Genomic DNA, 19,535 nt, shown 5'->3' with positions numbered 1-19,535 from the left:
GGGATCTTTGAGTGTTCATGGTTCTATACAGAACCATCTGTAGCACATTCTCCGTCAATCTGAAAACCCTTTCATGATGCAAAGAACCCTTTAATCATGCAAAGGGATCTTTGAGTGTTCATGGTTCTATATAGAGCCATTTTCTTTACTAAAGAGCCCTTCAAGAACCGTCCTTTTTAAGAGTGTACTGTGTCATATTCGGTGCACTGGGCCACTTCACTTCATCCAGCTGCGCCAGAACACAAACATCTGCACCACTTCCAGACTCAGCACAGCTGCAGTGTCATTATCACAAACCGCACAAGATCAGACTCGCGCGCTCAGCCTCCAAACATTATCCACACGTGCCACTAACCCACATTCTAAACAGCGGAAAAACATGCTGAGCTGACTTAAAGCGAGATCAACACAACTTGGTCTTTCGGCTGAATTACGCTTTGCACTAGTTTCGTTGGTGTAATATTGAGATTGTGCCTTCAGTTCAATGCAGTAAATGCACCACTTTATCAGCAACAATGCATAACTGTGCTCTCCTATAATGTGCACAGCAATGCATAATTTCACCTCTCCCTGCCAGGAGACACCCACATCGATGCTGCTTGTGCACGACCTCAAGATGAAGACCAGCCTTCTCCCCTCTTTCTTTAAATCACGTGGGCTGGTCGTCCCTCCAGCCCATGGAAGAAGAAAAAAAAAGAAGGTGCAACCTGCAAAAAAATGAGACAAAGGAGACCTGGGGAGTATAAAAGCTCGTCGCCAGCGCGCACTCCTTCACTCCTGGAGCAGAGCAGACCCCTCTCTATCTCCTCCTCCTCCTTTCTCTCCTTCCTCCTTCTCGTGAAGGGGGCAGCCTGGTGTCCAGGGTCACAGGGGCCCCCCAAACAGAGTGGAGAAAGCATGCGCTCCGCCAACCTCCTCCTTCTCCTCGTCGCCGCGGCGCTGCACTGCGCGCTGCGCATCCAGTCCCTGCCGGTGGGGCGCAGAGGGAGCATCCAGTGGTCCAAAGAACAGGGGGTGAGTGACATTGTTCGTCCTAAAGACGCTTCTTTTAATGCTTTTCTGTCCTGTAACGTCCAGGAACGGTCAGAATCTGGTTTGGCATCTTTGCGTAATTACGCACAGATGTAAATTCTCCAAAGTTTGGAGCAAACGTGGGAAACTGGCTGTGGGAAACACTCTTGAAAAAGTTGGTTCTGTGAAGGTTCTTTAGTAAAGCCAGTGGGTGTATTTAGAACTATGAGTTCCATATAGAACCAGTTCATGCTTAAGGTGTCCTTTGCGTGGTGGAATGGTTCCTCAGATTGATGGAGAATGTTTATGTGGTTCTGTATGGCACCGAAAAGGCTCCTCTTATTGATGCAAGCTTGGCACCGTAACAATAGCAGAACCCTTTTTGGTGCTATATGGATCCATTCCCACCATGCAAAGTATTATTTAAGCAAGAACCATTCAAACCAACAGAACCATTGACTTTACTAAAGAACCCACAACCTTTTTAAATTGTGCAGTATGATGCTCATATCTATATATATATATATGGGATTATCAAAAATAGTGAACCCTGCTGAGAACAAATGCTAGCTTATGCTGATCTTGTCCAGGTTTACATCTCAACATCCCAAACACAACATGTGCTGGTTATTCTGGTGTCCATGCCATGCAAAGAACGCATAAAAATGTAAAAACAATGGACAAATAATTGATTTTAACTGCACTGACAAAGGTTACTGAACAGTTCTCCACTGGGAACCTTGTTGCCAGGCACATATAACCTGGTGACCAGCACCTGAGTCCACTGTTTCCTTCATGGGACACTGTTAGAAATAAAGGATCTGTGCAAGAACATTTTTCGTTCATCAAGGTACAAACAGTGTAAATGTTCCCTCAGAGCTCCAGCAGTGGTTCTAAGGTCTGATGGTGGAGCTTAAATCAGTTCCTCCAGGTGAAAAGTTGGTACTTGTTCCTTTTCATAACCCAATGTTTTAAAACAGAGCAGTAGAGTAAAAGCCTGGAGGCGAGGCGGGGTGTGTGGAGTCAGTCCAGCTTAGAACAGATCATTTCAGTGGATCATGGTTCAGTTATGTTCCCTGAACAAAGGTACCAAGATGCACCCTCGACGGAACCACCCCAGTGTCAAGAGGGCTCCTGCCCCTGTGACAGTTTAGTACATTCTTCCTGAGTGTATATAGTAGATATATGACTTTGTGAAGCAGGCAGATGATCTGCCAATGGAATTCATGCTGAAGCACATATTTACAGACAGGTTGAGAAGGTTGAGATGTGATATCTTCACCAAAAGTCCTATTTTCTTGGGTACTGAGATCCCAATACAGCTACAGTGGAACATCTTAATACAGCCAGCGCCTATCATCATAGGAACTGAAGGTTGTTGCTCCATCTTTCTCTGTTTATATCTGTAAGTCTTTCAGAAAGTACATCAATATCTAACTATATGATCCAGTGTTTTAACTTAAAAAAGTAAGTAACCTGGTTGCCTTGAGATATTCACTTCACTGAACTTCAAATAAATTAACTTTATGTAAAACACAGATTATTGTCCTATTAAGTTCAATAAAACCACCAGGTTACTTACTTTTACAGGTTAATACACAATCCTTTTGCACAGTGTGGGATACAGAACCAGCTACTCTCCACCTCTGTATGCCTGCTGTAGACCTGTTGTTGAGCAGAACATGACCTGCCCAAGACCGATTTACATAAAAGAAGCTTCCTCACCTGCCCGCACTTCTCTCAGCATTGTGTAACCTGCATAACATGTACACCCCTGCAATGTAATAAGGAATGCAGTAACGAGATCTGACCCGTAAAACGGTTTAGGTGGCTGTTTGTAGACGTTTTAAAACACTTACTACCACACTTACCAAACGTGCATGTGCTTGACAGATGTACTGAACTTTATTTGTAATCCGTAACTTGTCAGATTTGGTAAGAAGGGCTGGAAAGCACTCACATTTGTTTAAGAAGAGGGCCAGGGGAGCGCTTTGGCATGTTAGAGTGTTTTCAGCTCAGCAGTGTGTTTGGAAATGAAAGACATGGGTCAGTAGGTCAGTGTAAGCATTCTAGGACAAAGGGTATTGCTACATACATGGTACAAGGTTTATTTACATATATGTGCGTAATATATATATATTACGCACATATATGTAAATAAACCTTGTACCATGTATGTATTTAACACTGGTATGTAAGGATTTATCCCAATTCGCTTTACTGAGTGGGTAAACTTTGACTAGGATTATGAAAACTGGTGATCCCTGCTGAAAACAAATGCCGGTTTATGCTGATTTTGGGTTGGTTTAGCTGGTCACCCTGCATGGTCACGCTGGTTGACCAGCATAACAGCATCCAAAACATGTGCTGGTTATTCTGGTGACATTTTTTTTGTTGTTTTTCATTCCGTTCTTCTTTCAGTTTTTTTTTTTTTTTCAAGGAATACGCAGGGATATTTTTCCACACCACCAAAGCTCAGTCTTAGAAGTTGGTTTGGCATTTTCCGCTTTTCACCACCCAAGTGATCCCAAACAAATTTCAGATGTTGAGGTCTGGACTGTGGGGTGGTCAGTCCATTGCTCAGCTTCTTTGTTTGATGTGTCCGTCTCCTTTTCTCAGCGAGGTTCTTCTTGATCAGCTACACGTCCTTTCAGACCCACAGCGCTGAGTGGTCTCCTCACAGTGGAAGGATGGACAGAAACACCTGTGGATGTTTTCAGGTTTCAGAAAACTGAATGGCCAAATGGAAGTTACTTAGTTAAGTTCACATTAATTGCCTTGCCTTGTAGTAAATTCTTAACCACAAGCTAAGTTATTTAAGCATTTCATGGCATCAGAAACCCCTCTGGCGTGCAGCTCGGGCTTATTAGGTCAACGTTTTTCATTTCTGAGCCCCTCATGTTGCTTACATTTAAAGCCTCCTAAAATCACTCCCAAACACAGTGCAGCTCCGCATCAAACTGACCACCAATTCTCCCTAAGCCCCCCTGCTGATCCATGGATTGCTAAGACATAGATGTGTGGAAAGTCCTTTCCCAGTCCAGGCTTAGAGAGAGCAGACAAAGAGCAGCCCCAGATGGCTGCTTTAACCCAGCTGGATGAGGTCCAAAACTCTCCCAAAAGGAAATGTTAGCATAAAAAAAAAGTGTCTATTTGAGGCCGAGAAAAAAAAAAACCAAGGCAGAGAAGTGCTGCCTTCTAAAGTGCTGAGCGATCACAGACTCCGAGCCACCAAATCAGACATTACCACAGCCGTCATAGACAGAGAAACATCAATGCTTATAAACACTTTCATTTCATTCGGAGCCTGTCATCATGCGCTTTGCCTCTCGGACATGAATAACACCTAATGTCAAAACAAGCCCAGAGCCAAATTCGCGTCAGATTCACCCCACGCTTTCTGGAACGGAAGAATCAGGCTGGTTTGCGAGTGTGGAGAGGCTGCTGTGATTCAGAGCATGTGCGCTCAATTTGTTCCTGACTGTTGACAAAGCTGCAGAGAGAGAGAGATTATGCAGGCAGGGGCAAGTCATTTGGCATGCAGTGCAGAATAACAAAGCGTCTGTTTGCTGACACAGGGAAAAGGGGGAAGAACAAGATAGCTGCTGTGGCCCCGTTCCCCCCGTCCTAAGGGCCTTCTCGGGGCATCCCGACGTGCATGAGCGCAGGCTGAGAAAATATACACCCCTAGCTGTGATGCACTCGGAGACACACACGACATGCTGGAGTAAAGACAGGAGGGAGTTCGACAGATGGGGGCTAATGAGATGGCTTGGGGTTCGGCGTAATCGATTAAATGTGCTGAACAAATGGCTCAGTGATGAAGCACTTCGTCAGTGTTGCTTAAAGCTCCTACCGGATCTTTAACTACTGCAAATGGTCACAGATAGTTAGAGTACGCAGAGAACATCCGGTGGAAATTGCATGGAGCGTACAGTCATTAATGTTCAGAGCACTGACCAGTCTCCACATCGTATACACGGTCATACGTTTGGGTGCAAATGACATGTTTAGTTGATTTTCTAAGTGGAAGTAAGTTAACACACCTCCCTCAACACACGTCTGCACATTTTAATGCACAGTTTCTGTTTATTTGCTGCATTTAACAAATTGGGGGAAGTAAAACATCAAATGTGACCTGAGCAAAAGTTCTGGCACTAAATTGTGCTCCATGATCAGGAGCCCAAGAAAGCACAGTTGGCCTTGCTGTCTCTGGGTGGGTAGGATGGCCCGCCTCTTCTCAACACTTTAACGCAGCTAAGGCAGGCGTGACTCGGAAGAAGCCTTCGTCTAACACCTAACACAACTAAACTTTGGCAAAATTTGGAGAAAAATGTACAAAAAAATGAAACAGGGTGTTCACATGTTTGCATACGACTGTATATATTGAGATATCGAGGGCAAACAAGTATTCAGACACTTGTTTTTGTTAGGTTGTCATGCATTCGGCGAACTCCCTTAAAGACTCCATTTCCCAGCATACCGTGGGCGATCATTTGACTTCCCAGAGTCCAGCATCCAATTCCCAGGAGTCTTCAGACAATCATGTGACTTCTGACTCATATTCGCGCTCCTATCAGCGCTCACAATCTCCGGAATTTTAACCTGGTTCACCTGTGTTGTATGGCATATGACTAATTAGCTTTAGTTTAGAAGCCGGGGCTTAGAGTAGGATCCTTGCGAAGTGTTGAATCCCTGAGATCTTACTGAGCGTTTGTAATGACTGCCTTCTCATATTGTTTGACCTTTGCTTGGACTACCTGTCTCTCGTCTCTCGTCTCTTTGCCTTTGCCCCTTTGTGCCATTGCCTGTGTTTTGACTCTTGGACTGGTTTCCATTTATGATTTTGCCTGGCCGCTTATTTGAGATAAAAACTCTCTTTTTATGATCTGCACGCATCTGAATTCTGCTGCCGCGTCACATATGTAATCAGTGGTGGCAGTAACTAAGTAAATGTAATTAGTTTCTGTACTTTAGTATTTTTGGTGTATCTGTACTGAAGTTTCTCCGTTCTGGACTTTTTACTTTCACTCCACTACATTTCAGAGTCTAATATCCGACTTTTTCCTCCTACATTCTGAGAAATCTGTGGTTCCTTTTGGTTTCTGTGTGTATAAAAACGTAACATGTCAAAACGAAAGAAGCGCAAAGCCAGAGCACCAATCAGGGCCCAGCGGTCACTTTGTTTAGAGCTGGTTTTGACCTGTTGGTCATACCGACCCAGTGCAGCACACGGTTCAACGTCAGCGCAGCAGCGTAAAACTTTGGGAGAGTCTGTTCAACATAAATGATGAACTAACCTAACTTTGTGTAAATAGAGCTCAATATAGAAATATGTCCACATATGCAGTCGAGACTGACGCGGCTTTTTTCTGAATTTCTACAAACACCATTTCATTTTATAGTAAATGAGTTTGGGCTGGTTTATGTTTATGAACAGACGCCTACAGATCAACATAGTAAAGGAGCTCATCTGTGATCCTGAGTTTAAAGCCAGTTTTTATTCAACTTAAACTTGGAACTAAGTTGTAAATAAATCTGAAACTGAAACTTTGCTTGTGTGTAAAAAGTGATTTCAGAGCCACTCGGTTCTCCCTGATGGAAACTGTTTACCTTCAGTGTTTTGTGCTTCTGATCATTTTAATAGACGTCAGCGTCACTAATTAATGACGTTCTATTAAAAGACTGGTTTACCAAGAGAGACGCTGGAGGACTTTCACCTGAAATGAGTTCATGAAGCCAGTCTGGTTATAAAAATGATAACAGGACATCACAGCCAGAATTACTCTTTTAGTACTTTTACTTTATACTTAAGTACATTTGAAGGTAAATACTTTAGTACTTTTACTCAAGTGGAGGTCTAAAGGGAGGAACTTCTACTTTTACTGGAGGAATATTTTACCTTGGGCGTCTCTACTTTAACTCAGGTACATGATTTGTGTACTTCATCCACCTCTGTATGTAATATACCTCCAGTGCATATATCCACTTAAAATGTATACACATGACTTTGTACCTGTAGTCATAAACATGAGGCAGGATAAGTGTGAAAAATATAAATGGATAGGGAAAAAAGTATTCGGACATCACAAATGAATACCATTTGTACTTTGTTGCACAGCTGTTAAAATATCTATGCTGAGAAGTACATCACTTTCTGCAGCATAGTGGCTGAATTTCGACCCAGTCCAGCATTAATCTGGACATTTTCACCTGTTCGGGAAACAAGCCTTGAGTTATTTTGGCTGTATGTTTGCTGTCATTGTTCTGTTGAAATGTTCACCTTCTCTCCAGATAAAGTTTCTTGAAATTCTCCTCTAATATCCCGCAGTACATTGCTCTATTAAGATTAAGAGACCCTTATTAATCCCACAAACGGGGAAATTTCACCTCTGTATTTAACCCCTCCGTGAAGTGAAACACCACATACACACTAGTGAGCACACACACACTAGGGGACAGTGAGCACACTTGCCCGGAGCGGTGGGCAGCCCAATCCGCAGCGCCCGGGGAGCAGTTGGGGGTTAGGTGTCTTGCTCAAGGACACTGCAGTCATGTGCTGTCAGCTCTGGGGATCGAACCGGTGACCTTCCGGTCACGAGGCTGGATCCCTGACCTCCAGCCCATGACATTCATCTCTCCCGTGATGACGTGTTATGCCTCAGTCCTGTTTGCAGAGAAGCAGCCCCATATCGTGATGCTCCCACCGTCATGCTTCACTGAGGTTTTGGTCTTCTTGGTCTTCTTTCTCCAAACGAGCTGGATTTTTGCCCGAGCGTTTTTTTTTTTGTTTCGACTGACCTGAGAGTTCCAACACAGCTCTGACTTGTGTACACACTTTAGACGTGGATCTCCGTGCTTCTTTTTCAGCAGAGGCGTTTACTGTGTGGTGAAGGAGCAGATATGTTTGTGGTGCAGTTCATTGCTTGTTGCTCTCTGTTTAACTGTGGTTCCTCCTGCTTTCAGGTCATCTTGCAACTCTTTTCGAGTGACTACTGGCTCCTCTCCACCTTCCTCATCATTAGTCTGAGAGCGTGTTGTGAAATCTCGCATGGACAACTAGTTCTGTGTCCATAAGCGTTTCAATTGCATCGAACCAACGATAGACGCTGAAGTCTTTTGCCATGACTCTGTAGCTTTTTCCAATCGAGATGTTTCCCTGAGAACTTTAGGAAGTTCACCTTCACCATGATGGCCTCAAGGTTTTTGTCTGCTTTTCCCTGGACATTGTTATTCATCTCTTCTGTTTGGCGATGTGTCTTTGAATTGACCTCTCTCTCACTCTAGTGGGAAAGCGAGGATGCAGTCCTGTCTGGGCTAAGACCTTATCTCTTCTCAGGCACGGCAAAACATCCATGGGAAACGACCTCAGACAAACAGAGTTTTGGGTCATCACTACAATCCCTGGAACGTGCATGTACCTGTTTGGATAATTGCAGCTTAGAGAGGGCTTTAATGAAGTATATTGCAGGGAGAAATTCTGCATTCGCATGCTATCGTATGTTCACTGAGGGCTTGGCAGGAGACCCAGTTCAATTCAGTTGCTGCTCCACGTCTTTAACAGCCTTGGCAGACAGGGAGCTTAAGGAGATTACACTGAGAGCGTTTCACCTAGAGTTACTCAGCTGAAGATTTGCTTGGCGCTGTACAGGGACTGCACTCATGCAGATGATGTATGTAGTGCATTTTAAGAGTGTGTGATTTAGAGGGAGCGCCCCGCGGCATATGGTTGGCCATATTTTTTAAATATAGTACGCCCACTGTTAACTTTCATGGCATTAAAAGTACATTGTTCCATCATTTCAACACACAGAATCATCTATGTAGAATAATAAATTGTTATTAAATCCATACATACGTGTTATTGTTATGTCCAAGAAACTACAAGAAACTACTAAAAATGGCATCTAAACCTCAACACTCATTAAGAATGCAAAGATCGCTCGACATGCACGATTATACTGATGCTGGATATCGGCAGCACGCTCTCCTGCCACGTCCAGCGGATGTCGTTGGTGCTTAGGCCTCGTGCACTGGCCAGCATATTTTAGCATATTGGATTGTTATTGATTGCAGGTAATTCTGCTTTGTAGCACCCTGTGAAATACTAGTATCAGTCTTTATAATCTCTTTATAATCTATATAGTATTAATCTATATCATCATAATAAGCCTTCCAAAAGGAGTTGACCATTTAAAAGGCATTTTTGAGTGTAGGGGGCTTTAAAAATGATGCCGTCTTTAAACCTGAGAGATGTAGATGTAAGAGTTATGGAATGTAACCCCCTTCCAACCTTTACCCAGGGGTCAGCAACATGAGGCTCTTTTACTGCCCTGTTGTGGCTCCACAGCAGAAATAGACTAGTAGGTAAATAAAGGTAGCAGTAAAATAAAGCTCTGCTGATTGTTAGTTTTAGCACAGTTTTAACAAACGCTGGCATTAATGTAGAACTGCTAATGCACCAACCTTTAACCCTGAAGGTTGGCGCGCAGACTGCTGGTCACCATAGCAACGCAGACAGGAATCAGCAAAGCTGAAGTCGCTTCTCACTCGCAAGCTTCTTGTTTAAACTTTCCCATTCCACCTTAAATGGTGCAGCAGTTACGTGCTGGCTCCTAAGGCAGCATTTAAGGTGGAACGTGAAAATTCAAACAAGAAGCTGGTGAATGAGAAGCAAAGTCAGCCTCGTAAAAACCGAATCAAACGTTGAAAGGCATTTAACAAGGAACTGTTCTGCTTTTGAGGGAAAGTCTCCTGCCAGAGATGCGAGAAAAGCAGCTACAGCTGAGGTAAAGCTTAAAGCAACGTAAGTCTGTGTTTTCGTTTATATTATATTTTTAGCCTATACTAGTATACTAGCCTGTGATGGACTGGCAACCTGTCCAGGGCGTATCCTGCCTTCCGCCCGAAGACCGTTGGGATAGGCTCCAGCACCCCCCCGCGACCCAGAAGGAGAAGCGGCTTAGAAAATGGATGGATGGATGGATAGTATACTAGCACATACTGAGACATAGTTACAGCCAGTATGGTAGAATGGACATACGATGTTGTGGTCTGATTTTTGTCAAAAAGACAAAATAGCTCCTCTTACCGTTTGGGCTGGGCCTCCTGGCTTAACCATTTGTAGCATTTACAACTTTTATATGCAACTTGCTGTAAATCATAAGATGGTTACAGATTGAAGTTGTAGAAATCATGGGGAAAACAGTGTATACTAGCTAATGGTTTATCATAGTCATGTCTTTATGGTCAGGGTCGTCTTCCAACTGGCTGGCGAGTTTATACATTTAGTGGGGCGAAAAACCTGCGTAGGTTCTCCTCTACAAACACCTACAAAACTGTGCCATATTTTCAGCTTCTCAGGTTGGAAAATAATCTTAAGGCACCTTAAAATATCCTAAGGGAACTGACAATTATGAAATATTATGCACTGCTTTAGGACTTACTGAAGGGAAATGTGATACTTAAGGAACAAATGTTCAGTCCACTTAAGGAAACCCTTAAATACCTCTGAAGGCTTTTTATGCAGCACAGTTAACCTTAATAAACACTTAAGTGTTTTATGCAAACAGGCACGTGTACAGGACTGTGGGTGATACTGCATTAGCATTCAGTTGAGGAAATGTTCCTTTGTCTCTCACCAATTTGCTAGGAAAAAACTCTTAGCCACTAAATCTATGAAAATCTGTAGCACTTATTGCTGATTATTGCTGTAATTTTAATTCTCCAGTTTTGTAATTTTAATTCTCCAGTTATTAAAATACATGTGAGATGATGCGTTAAAATCCAGGCAATTACAGACTCTTTAACATGAAAAGAGAGAGAATGTTTCTGTTTGGAAGACAATGTTCTGCTGGTTCTGAAGCCCTTCAATGGTCAGAACCAGCGCACAGCACCAGGCTTCTATTCCTTGCTTGTATAACTTAGGAACAGGCCTTAGAGTGTAATAACTCTACTAAGGACTGTGAGGAACATCTGCACTACTGCTTCATTCATACTGACCACTGTCTCCAGCCGCCTTCCCATGGGGTCCGTTTGCACCTACACTCTTAAAAATAAGGTTGTCAAATGGAACCAAAACGATTTCTTTCAAATGAAGCCACGCGGCAACCACATTTGGTTTAATAACTAACTGTTCAATAGGCATTTTTACAGAATAACTGTTGTAAGTGATATGTGTGAGTTTAACCTCTTAAACTCCTTGGAACGGCTGGTGGTTCCAAAACACTCTAAGTCATGGGCAGCTGGTCTGAAGAGGGTAGCAGGAGGGCTCGACAGTCAGTCGTCCTTCAGTGTCCAACCAGACATGTGGGGGGTTGTATACTCGGAAAAAAGGCAGGGAGATGGAATTAGTTTTATTCTGTCTGTTTGTATGTAAAACAGGGAATTCGAGCATTTCCAGAGTGTGGCTAACGACTCCGTCAGATCTGACTATGACAGCTTAACTAACAGGAGAGAACCAGAAGGACACACAGACACGGCAGCACTCTGAAACAGTCTGGCATCCCTCCTCTCCACCGTCCACAACCCTGAGTGACCGCGTGCGAGCAGCGGGACGACAGCACCAGCGTCTCAGTTTACTATAATTCCCTGTGTCCATGGACCCCTGGATCTGCTGCCTTTATCTAAGGGGGAACATTACCTACCAAAAGCTGAACTGAACAAGTGAGTTTTCAGCTTAGTATAATAAAAGAAGCTGAACTTTGTTTTTCTACTGAAAGTCGACCCATTTTTCCCCAAATCTGGGCTCTAAACTATAAACAGACGGCATCTCTTCAGTGATCTGCTCTGGAAACATCACTTTTAGAGAATAACACAAAGAGCATCTGAGATTTTTGGCTTTCAGCAGTAAATTGTGAGCATGTAGTGATATGTGGAGATCATAAAACACATCTATGTGTTAATTAATTTTTTTTTTAGTTGAGGGGAGCATTTACAATAAATAAATAAATACTTTACATTTATTTCATGCAGTTACTGAATAATTCGCCTTACGATTTAATCGTGTAAATTCAGACGGACAAACCAAAATACGCCCTCGAGAATAAGAAGTTAAAGAACCTAATGCAGAAGTTCTAAACCAACTAGAACCATGCAGCCGAGCCAAACCTTTATTCTTAAGAGTGTACATCTCCAGCAGTCCTGATCCCAAAGATCAGCCTTCCTGTAAAGTGTAGTCCCAACCATAATCTACCACACCTGCTCCAGCTAATGCATGTTTTCAGTGCTTGCTTGGCTGGATCAGGTCATTAGCATTAAGCGAGACATGGGGGTTGTGGGGGGCCAGGGGTGCACAGCATACGTGCGCTTGAAGTAAACTCTGCCGGCGCGCACATCTCCAAGAAGAGGACTGGAGACCACTGGCCTAGATTTCCTAAATGTCCTATTGACAGAAAGGATCTCGTATCTATCATCTCCCATCAGCTTAATCCCTTTCCTGTTCCTGCTGAAACAATCTCCCCTGGCAGTGTAATCACTTCGCTTGTGTATACAACCTCCAAGCTGCGCGGATCTCTGGAAGTTTTTTGCCGGTAAATATTTACCCAAGACTGATTCCCTCTGGCAAAGCTCATTTTTATCTCGAGTGTGGCCTAATTTTATCTGCTGAAGGATGCCTGAGTTGCTGGGGAAAGGCCTTATCGCTTGCCTTCGCTGTGCATTCACAGGACAATGGCATGCTATGGGGAAAGACTGAGAGGGAAAGTGGCAGCCAAAGCCATGATGAAGGCACTTGGATCAAAGCTGTAACAGGCAATAAAAAGCCCATGGCGATGGGACGATAAGCCGGGCTTCAAGACCGTGCTGAGTAAGTGGTTAAGCAGCCGTCCAGATGTGAAGTGAAGTAGAGGTATTTCCCCACACCTGGTGCAGTCGTTTGCATTTTATGGAGGAATAAGGAATGGATGACATCACCTGATGAATGCCCCCTGGACAGCGCTGGCTGATGGGATGCCATTGCTGTGGTGGTTATCCTCAGGAGACCCATAGAATGGGAACAAGGCCAAATGTAAGGCACAATGCTTCTTTATGTCTCAGAGAAGGAGAGTCATGTTTCTCCCTCGCCCGTCTCGCTTGTTGTGACATGCCAGCTCTTTTCATCTGTACTGTCATCTCACAGGAGCTGAAGCAGTTCAAAATTCATGACTCATCTGTAATCAATCTACAAACCTTGAGCTCAGATTAAAACGACAAGCAGAGCCTCTTCACGTAGGCCCCCTAGTGGTGTAGATGGCAAGAGAAAATCTTTACTAAATTAAATCTATCAGTTGGGACGCAAATGGTTTTGGGCTTACTTTACACTATGAAACTTTCATGCAACTAGTTGCACATTGTCAGTTGCCTGCAACATCATATCTGTGGAACGTAACAGTAACATGAAGCAATTCGAGAAAAATCAATGTCATGCAACATCTTCATTTACACGACTAGATATCCACATAAGCAGCTTGTATTTTTTGATACACCATGTTGCTCTCGCTTTAAGATCATGGACTACTTGTCTAGGGTCATTCACCATATATTTGACTTTGTATCCGTTGTGTGTATGTTAAGTCTGTGAACATTAGTGTTTCATTAATTAATTGACACTTTTTAATCCCACAAACGGGGAAATTTCACCCCCGCATTTAAACCATCCATTGAGGTGAAACACCACAAACACACTAGTGAGCACACACACTAGGGGGGCTGTGAGCACACTTGCCCGCAGCGGTGGGCAGCCCAATCCATGGCGCCCGGGGAGCAATTGGGGGTTAGGTGTCTTGCTCAAGGACACCTCAGTCATGGACTGTCCGGTCACAGGGCCAGTTCCCTAACCTCCAGCCCATGACTCCCCCATACTGACCATTATAGTTATAATTAGCCATTACAGTTCATTTTTTACCATTTGCATAACAGATGAATCTGAGCTTGGGGTAAAATTAGGGGGCGTCAAGAGGAGAAAAACAATCTAGATGCATGAATCACAATAACAGCAGGATAATAGAGGAACAAACGGTGGTACAAGAAGCTGTTGAAACAGCTGTTAGCTACACAGTTGCAAGCGTGCCAACCTAAAACAGCCAATGAAAACAGCAGTAATTCATCACATGATCACCTCAAATGACATACTGAACTTTATGGATTTATTACTGTATCAGGACAAGAAAGCCACACAAAAGATGGTTATTAGGTGGTTGTAGCGGAGACCCCCACCCCCGTCCCAGAATTCGATCATCTTAAACTGTGTCGTTCGAGGTGACCATGTCGTGTGATTTGCGTTTTCATTTCGTTTCATGAAACTTGTTTCGTGAGGTTGAGACGCTTCCAACAACTGTGGCGACTGAGTTTCAGGTGAGTTGCAAGACATTTTACATTATGAAATCTACTTTCATGTAAGTTCCAAGCAACTATAGTTGCATGAAAGTTTGTTTGGTCAATATTTTGACATCAATCTACAAATTTCCAGCTGTGTCAGATCTTTCTTTTTAAAATAGGCCTTAAAATGCTTCTTCAATGTTTCTTAGTAACGGGAATGGTTCTGTGTGGAACCACGAACACTTAAAGAACCATGTGAATGCGTTAAAATGATTCTTTGCATGGCCAAATGGTTCTTCTTTATGACTGAAAACCAGTTGGTTCTTTAAAGAGCCCTTTTAAAAATGGTTCTATAAAGGACCAAAAGGCTTTGATGATATGATGGTATTAAGAAAAACTAGATGGGGAACGTCTGTGAATGAACTTTAAGTTGGCTTGATAAAGCTGTTGCTGTAGTATCCCAGGTGTTGCTAAAGTGTTGCTAAATCCATTGCTATGGTATCCCTGGTGGTTGCTAAGGTGATGCTAGGCCACTGCTGTTATCCAAGAGGGTTGATAAGGTGATATGAGGGCATTGCTATGGAATCCCAGGTGGTTGCTAAAGTGTTGCTAGGCTGTTGATATGGTGTCACAGGTGGTTGCTAAGGTTTTACAAAGACTTGCAATAGTATCCCAAGTGGTTGCTAAAGTGTTGCTAGGCTGTGGTTATGCTGTTGCAGGTGGTTGCTAAGGTGTGGCTAGGGCATGGCTGTGTTGTCCCAGATGGTTAATAAGGTGGTATGAGGCCATTGCTATGGAATCCCAGGTGGTTGTCAGTGCCAGAAGTCAAATGGACATGCTAAATTAAAAAAATCCCTGGTACTCATAGACTTAAGTGGCCTTTATCTTTTGTGTGCTTGTGCTGTTTTGCCTGTTATTAAACCTCTCAAAAATAAATATCAGTATTTGTACCATGTAAATGTCTTCAAATATATATATATATATATGTATGATGCGACATCTGTCATAATGCCAACCCTACAGTTAACCTGCTTTACAACCAGATGACCTGAGCTGCATGTGCTAGATGTGCAATTTAGAGAAAACACGAGTGCCTTGAACCTGCTCTCAGTTCCCCTGAGCCCCCTCAGCTGGTGATGTGTATATCTATCAGGTTATAAATCCTTCAGTATGAGCACATAAACGTGTCAAACACTTCCACGCTTCGAACTTGGCAAGAGGCGCCCTGTTTTATAGAGCAGTGCCAGAAATGCACATTGTGTGAAGCAGCAAGGCCAGTCCAGAGAAAGGCCTACAGGTGTGTTGCCAGACATTCGTTGCCACACCTGTCTTACTGTGTGCAGGTGGGCGCTGTAAAATTTGCCTGCACATGAATACCAAATACTCAAAATGCCCTCTTTTATACCCTACTTTTTTGGCAACCCCTTTTAAATGATAAATATTATAAATATTATAAATATACATTATACTAAGTCTCGTTTTTTTACAGAGTAAAGCAAAACATCAAAATTATTCTCTGTATACTGCACATGCAGCAGAGAGATTAGGTTGAAAACCAGTAGAGTATTCCTTTAAGAGTATACCAGTACATACTGACTCAAGAGTTGAGTGGTTCCTTGAGTCTGAATTCATGTTCTTGGCACAGGTCAAGAATACAGAGCAGTAAAGGCCCAGTGCAGTCCCTCCAATCTTAGTTTATAACAGACGCTGCTGTTTACAACGGACTTGCTGATCATAATACATTGTAAAACATTACTTTTCGTACCGTGGTGATCATGATAATTATAAGATGTTAGTAATGATGAGTTTCTGACAGCATGCTGAGGGATTGTTTACAACGCTGAGCTCTGTGTCTAGTTATTTCTGGCTCTGCTAACATGTACTTGTGTTTCTGTCATTACAGCAGGTAATCCTGTGGCTCAAGAAGGCCCTGAAACAGCTTATTTTTCTGATACCTGAATCACCTCAAAACCAACCAGCCTCTTAAGAAATGAGACATGTATAAAATAGTTGGGTGTGGTGTAGAAAAGAGGTGAAGAAGAGGGTGCAGGCAGGATGGAGTGGGTGGAGACGGGTGTCAGGGCTGATGTGTGACAGAAGGACAGCAGCAAGAGTGAAAGGGAAGGTCTACAAGACAGCAGTGCGTCCTGCTATGATGTCTGGTTTGGAGACTGTGGCTCTGTCTAAAAGACAGGAGGCTGAGCTGGAGGTGGCGGAGATGAAGATGCTGAGATTTTCGTTGGGAGTGACCAGGATGGACAGGATTAGAAATGAGCAGATCAGAGGGACGGTGAAGGTGGAGCAGTTTGGAGATAAAGCCAGAGAGGCCAGGTTGAGATGGTTTGGACATGTGTTGAGGAGGAATAGTGGATATATTGGGCAAAGAATGTTGGAGATGGAGCTGCCGGGTAGAAGGAGAAGAGGTAGACCTCAGAGAAGGTTTATGGATGTAGTGAAGGTGGACATGGAGATGGTTGGTGTGAAAGTAGAGGAGGCAGTGGATAGGGCAAGATGGAGGCAGATGATCTACTGTGGCGACCCCTAAAGGGAGCAGCCGAAAGAAGAAGAAGAAGAAGAAGAATAAAATAGTTGGGTGTAATATAAAAGATGCATGTTATCATTTTAGTTACACAATCTCGAAGTGCTTTGCATGAGAAAACAAGTCAAACACACCAAAGCGTTAAAGGAAACAGTATAATGACATTATTGGACGTTATTGGATAAAAAGTGCATGTAATGCTACAAATATTACGTAGTACTTACATTAGAAAGTTATACGGTAGCTCATAACTTAGATATGCTACTACGTTTTTTAATCAGAGCCGTCCTTCAGTCAGCATTTTAGTTCTGGCACAGGTTTTCCAAACTAACCCCTAGTGAAAAGTACAAAGTCAGCCATAACTTACTCTTAAAATGTTTGCTGTTTCATGAAAGTATTGAGATGCTATCCGTTTTCTGTTACTACTGAGTTTGGTCACTTAATCTGTGTTTGCTCTGACCTGCAGTGTTGATTTAGGCCGTGACCTGTGCCAGTTGACCCGTGCTGAACTGGAGACACCCCCGTGCTTTTGTTCCACCTCTCTGCCGCTCCCTAAGTGGCCTTGAGGCCAGCGTGCCGCGAGGGAAGTCACAAGGGTCCTACAGTAAACACTCGTAAAAGACCTCTCCCGGCCGGAGAGAGACAGCACAGAGCAGCAAACTAGTCATTTAGATGCAGTGCTGATTATAGCATTGTTTTGCACACATACTTAATGATGGTAAAGCGTGCAGAGAGTGCCAGCTAAGTCAGCAACTGTGAGACGCGTATAAAGCCTTGAAATATGGTGCTTTGGTGGTTCAGTGGTAGTAGTTATCCTGCAGAATAAATGTGGCTGCTCATGGCCGGGGGGGATGCATTAATGCTCAGCACATCTGCCTCGACATGCCAGCCGATCCGCAGCACAGCCAGAATTTCATTTTAGGAGAGGCCTTGCTGGAGGCTGGAGGCATTATGCCCCAGACACGTCGCTATAGTGAGGAACCATCTCTCTGGTTGTGTCTTATCTTAAATTTTCCTAACCGGAGTGATAAAAATGTCCATTTTAAGGACAACACATGCTGACCTCACGTTTAAATGGCTTACTGACGCAAACCATGAAAGGTAATGGCTAATTAATCACAGGCTTAACTTTTACAGCCTTTACAGGGGTCAATGGTGAGCGCAGGCTAATGTTATTCCCAGGTTGATTCCAGAACTGGGATAAAAACACTGGTGGCATGTATCTGTGTACACAACCCCCAAAATTGGTCATGGCCTATGGAGAGCTAGGGCTGAATGTTGTGGGGCACATGTCTAATTGTGATTTTCCTGATTTATATTGTGACTGCTATTTAAATTGTGACTATTTTCCATAAGTGAAGGTGCATTTCTGTTGTTTTGGCCAAGAATATCCACTTTCTCTGCCAGACAGCCAGTTGGTTGTGGTTGTGATGTCACTGCACATGGATGTTTAGTTTCTTCTGATTGGTCTAGCTCCTCTTCAGGCTGTTCACAAGCTCCCACGTTAAAAGTGTGGGCTATAATTAAAATGGCAGATCTTGCAATATGCACTATTTTAAACTGCGATTTGATTTAAAAATGATTCATCTTTCAGCCACACGGAGAGCTTTGTCAATCTTATGGATTGAGGATGAAAAAGACATAGGGATGCAAGAACTGAATGAGTGCATTCTGTAACACTGTTACTGAAGACCCCATAGGAAGACCCTCGGAGTTTAGACAGGTGAAACAGACAGCTGAAGCCCCTCTAGCATTGATGGAAGTGGAAGAATAAAAAATAAAAAAAAAACACACTACACCAAAAAGGTCGGTTGACCCTAGATACCCCTTGGCCTAAGGAAAGAGAGAGAGAGAGAGAGAGAGAGAGAGAGGTACAGAGAGAGGGAGAGAGAGAGGGAGGGAGGGAGAGGGACAAAGAGAGAGAGAGAGAGAGAGAGAGAGAGAGAGAGAGAGAGAGGGAGAGGGAGGGAGGGAGGGAGGGAGAGGGACAAAGAGAGGGAGAGGGACAGAGAGAGAGAGAAAGAGAGGGAGTGAGAGGGAGGGGGACAGAGAGAGGGGGAGAGAGAGAGAGAGAGGGGGATGGAGAGAGAGGGAGAGAGGGAGAGGGACAGAGAGAGGGAGAGAGAGAGAAAGAGAGAGAGAGAGGAACGGAGAGAGAGGGAGAGAGAGAGAGAGGGAGAGGGAGAGAGAGAGGGAGAGAGAGAAAGAGAGAGAGAGGGACAAAGAGAGAGAGAGAGAGAGAGAGAGGAACGGAGAGAGAGGGAGAGAGAGAGAGAGGGAGAGGGAGGGAGGGAGGGAGGGTGAGGGACAAAGAGAGGGAGAAGGACATAGAGAGAGAGAAAGAGAGGGAGTGAGAGGGAGGGGGACAGAGAGAGGGGGAGAGAGAGAGAGAGAGAGGGGGATGGAGAGAGAGGGAGAGAGGGAGAGGGACAGAGAGAGGGAGAGAGAGAGAAAGAGAGAGAGAGGGACGGAGAGAGAGGGAGAGAGAGAGAGAGGGAGAGGGAGAGAGAGAGGGAGAGAGAGAAAGAGAGAGAGAGGGACGGAGAGAGAGGGAGAGAGAGAGGGAGAGGGAGAGACAGAGAGAGAGAGAGAAAGAGAGAGAGAGAGGGACGGAGAGAGGGAGAGAGAGAGAGACAGAGAGAGGGAGAGGGAGAGAGAGAGAGAGGGAGAGAGAGGTACAGAGAGAGAG

The 19,535-nt window shown here is 43.9% G+C and overlaps 1 protein-coding gene across 1 annotated transcript in view; it reads left to right on the top strand.

Annotated features, from left to right (window-relative positions):
* Nucleotides 1-787: 787 nt before the first annotated feature.
* Nucleotides 788-19,535, top strand: part of mmp11b (matrix metallopeptidase 11b) — a 43,104-nt gene continuing 24,356 nt past the window's right edge. The window contains exon 1 of the mRNA XM_037545794.1: nucleotides 788-1,014. Coding sequence (XP_037401691.1) covers nucleotides 898-1,014 — 117 coding nt within the window. The 5' untranslated portion in view covers nucleotides 788-897. The remainder of the gene's footprint in view (nucleotides 1,015-19,535) is intronic.

The sequence above is a fragment of the Pygocentrus nattereri genome, chromosome 16, assembly GCF_015220715.1.
Source record: "Pygocentrus nattereri isolate fPygNat1 chromosome 16, fPygNat1.pri, whole genome shotgun sequence".
Taxonomy (NCBI): Eukaryota; Metazoa; Chordata; class Actinopteri; order Characiformes; family Serrasalmidae; genus Pygocentrus; species Pygocentrus nattereri.
Note: the sequence above shows the minus strand (reverse complement) of the source record. Positions and strands in the feature narration are given on the sequence as shown.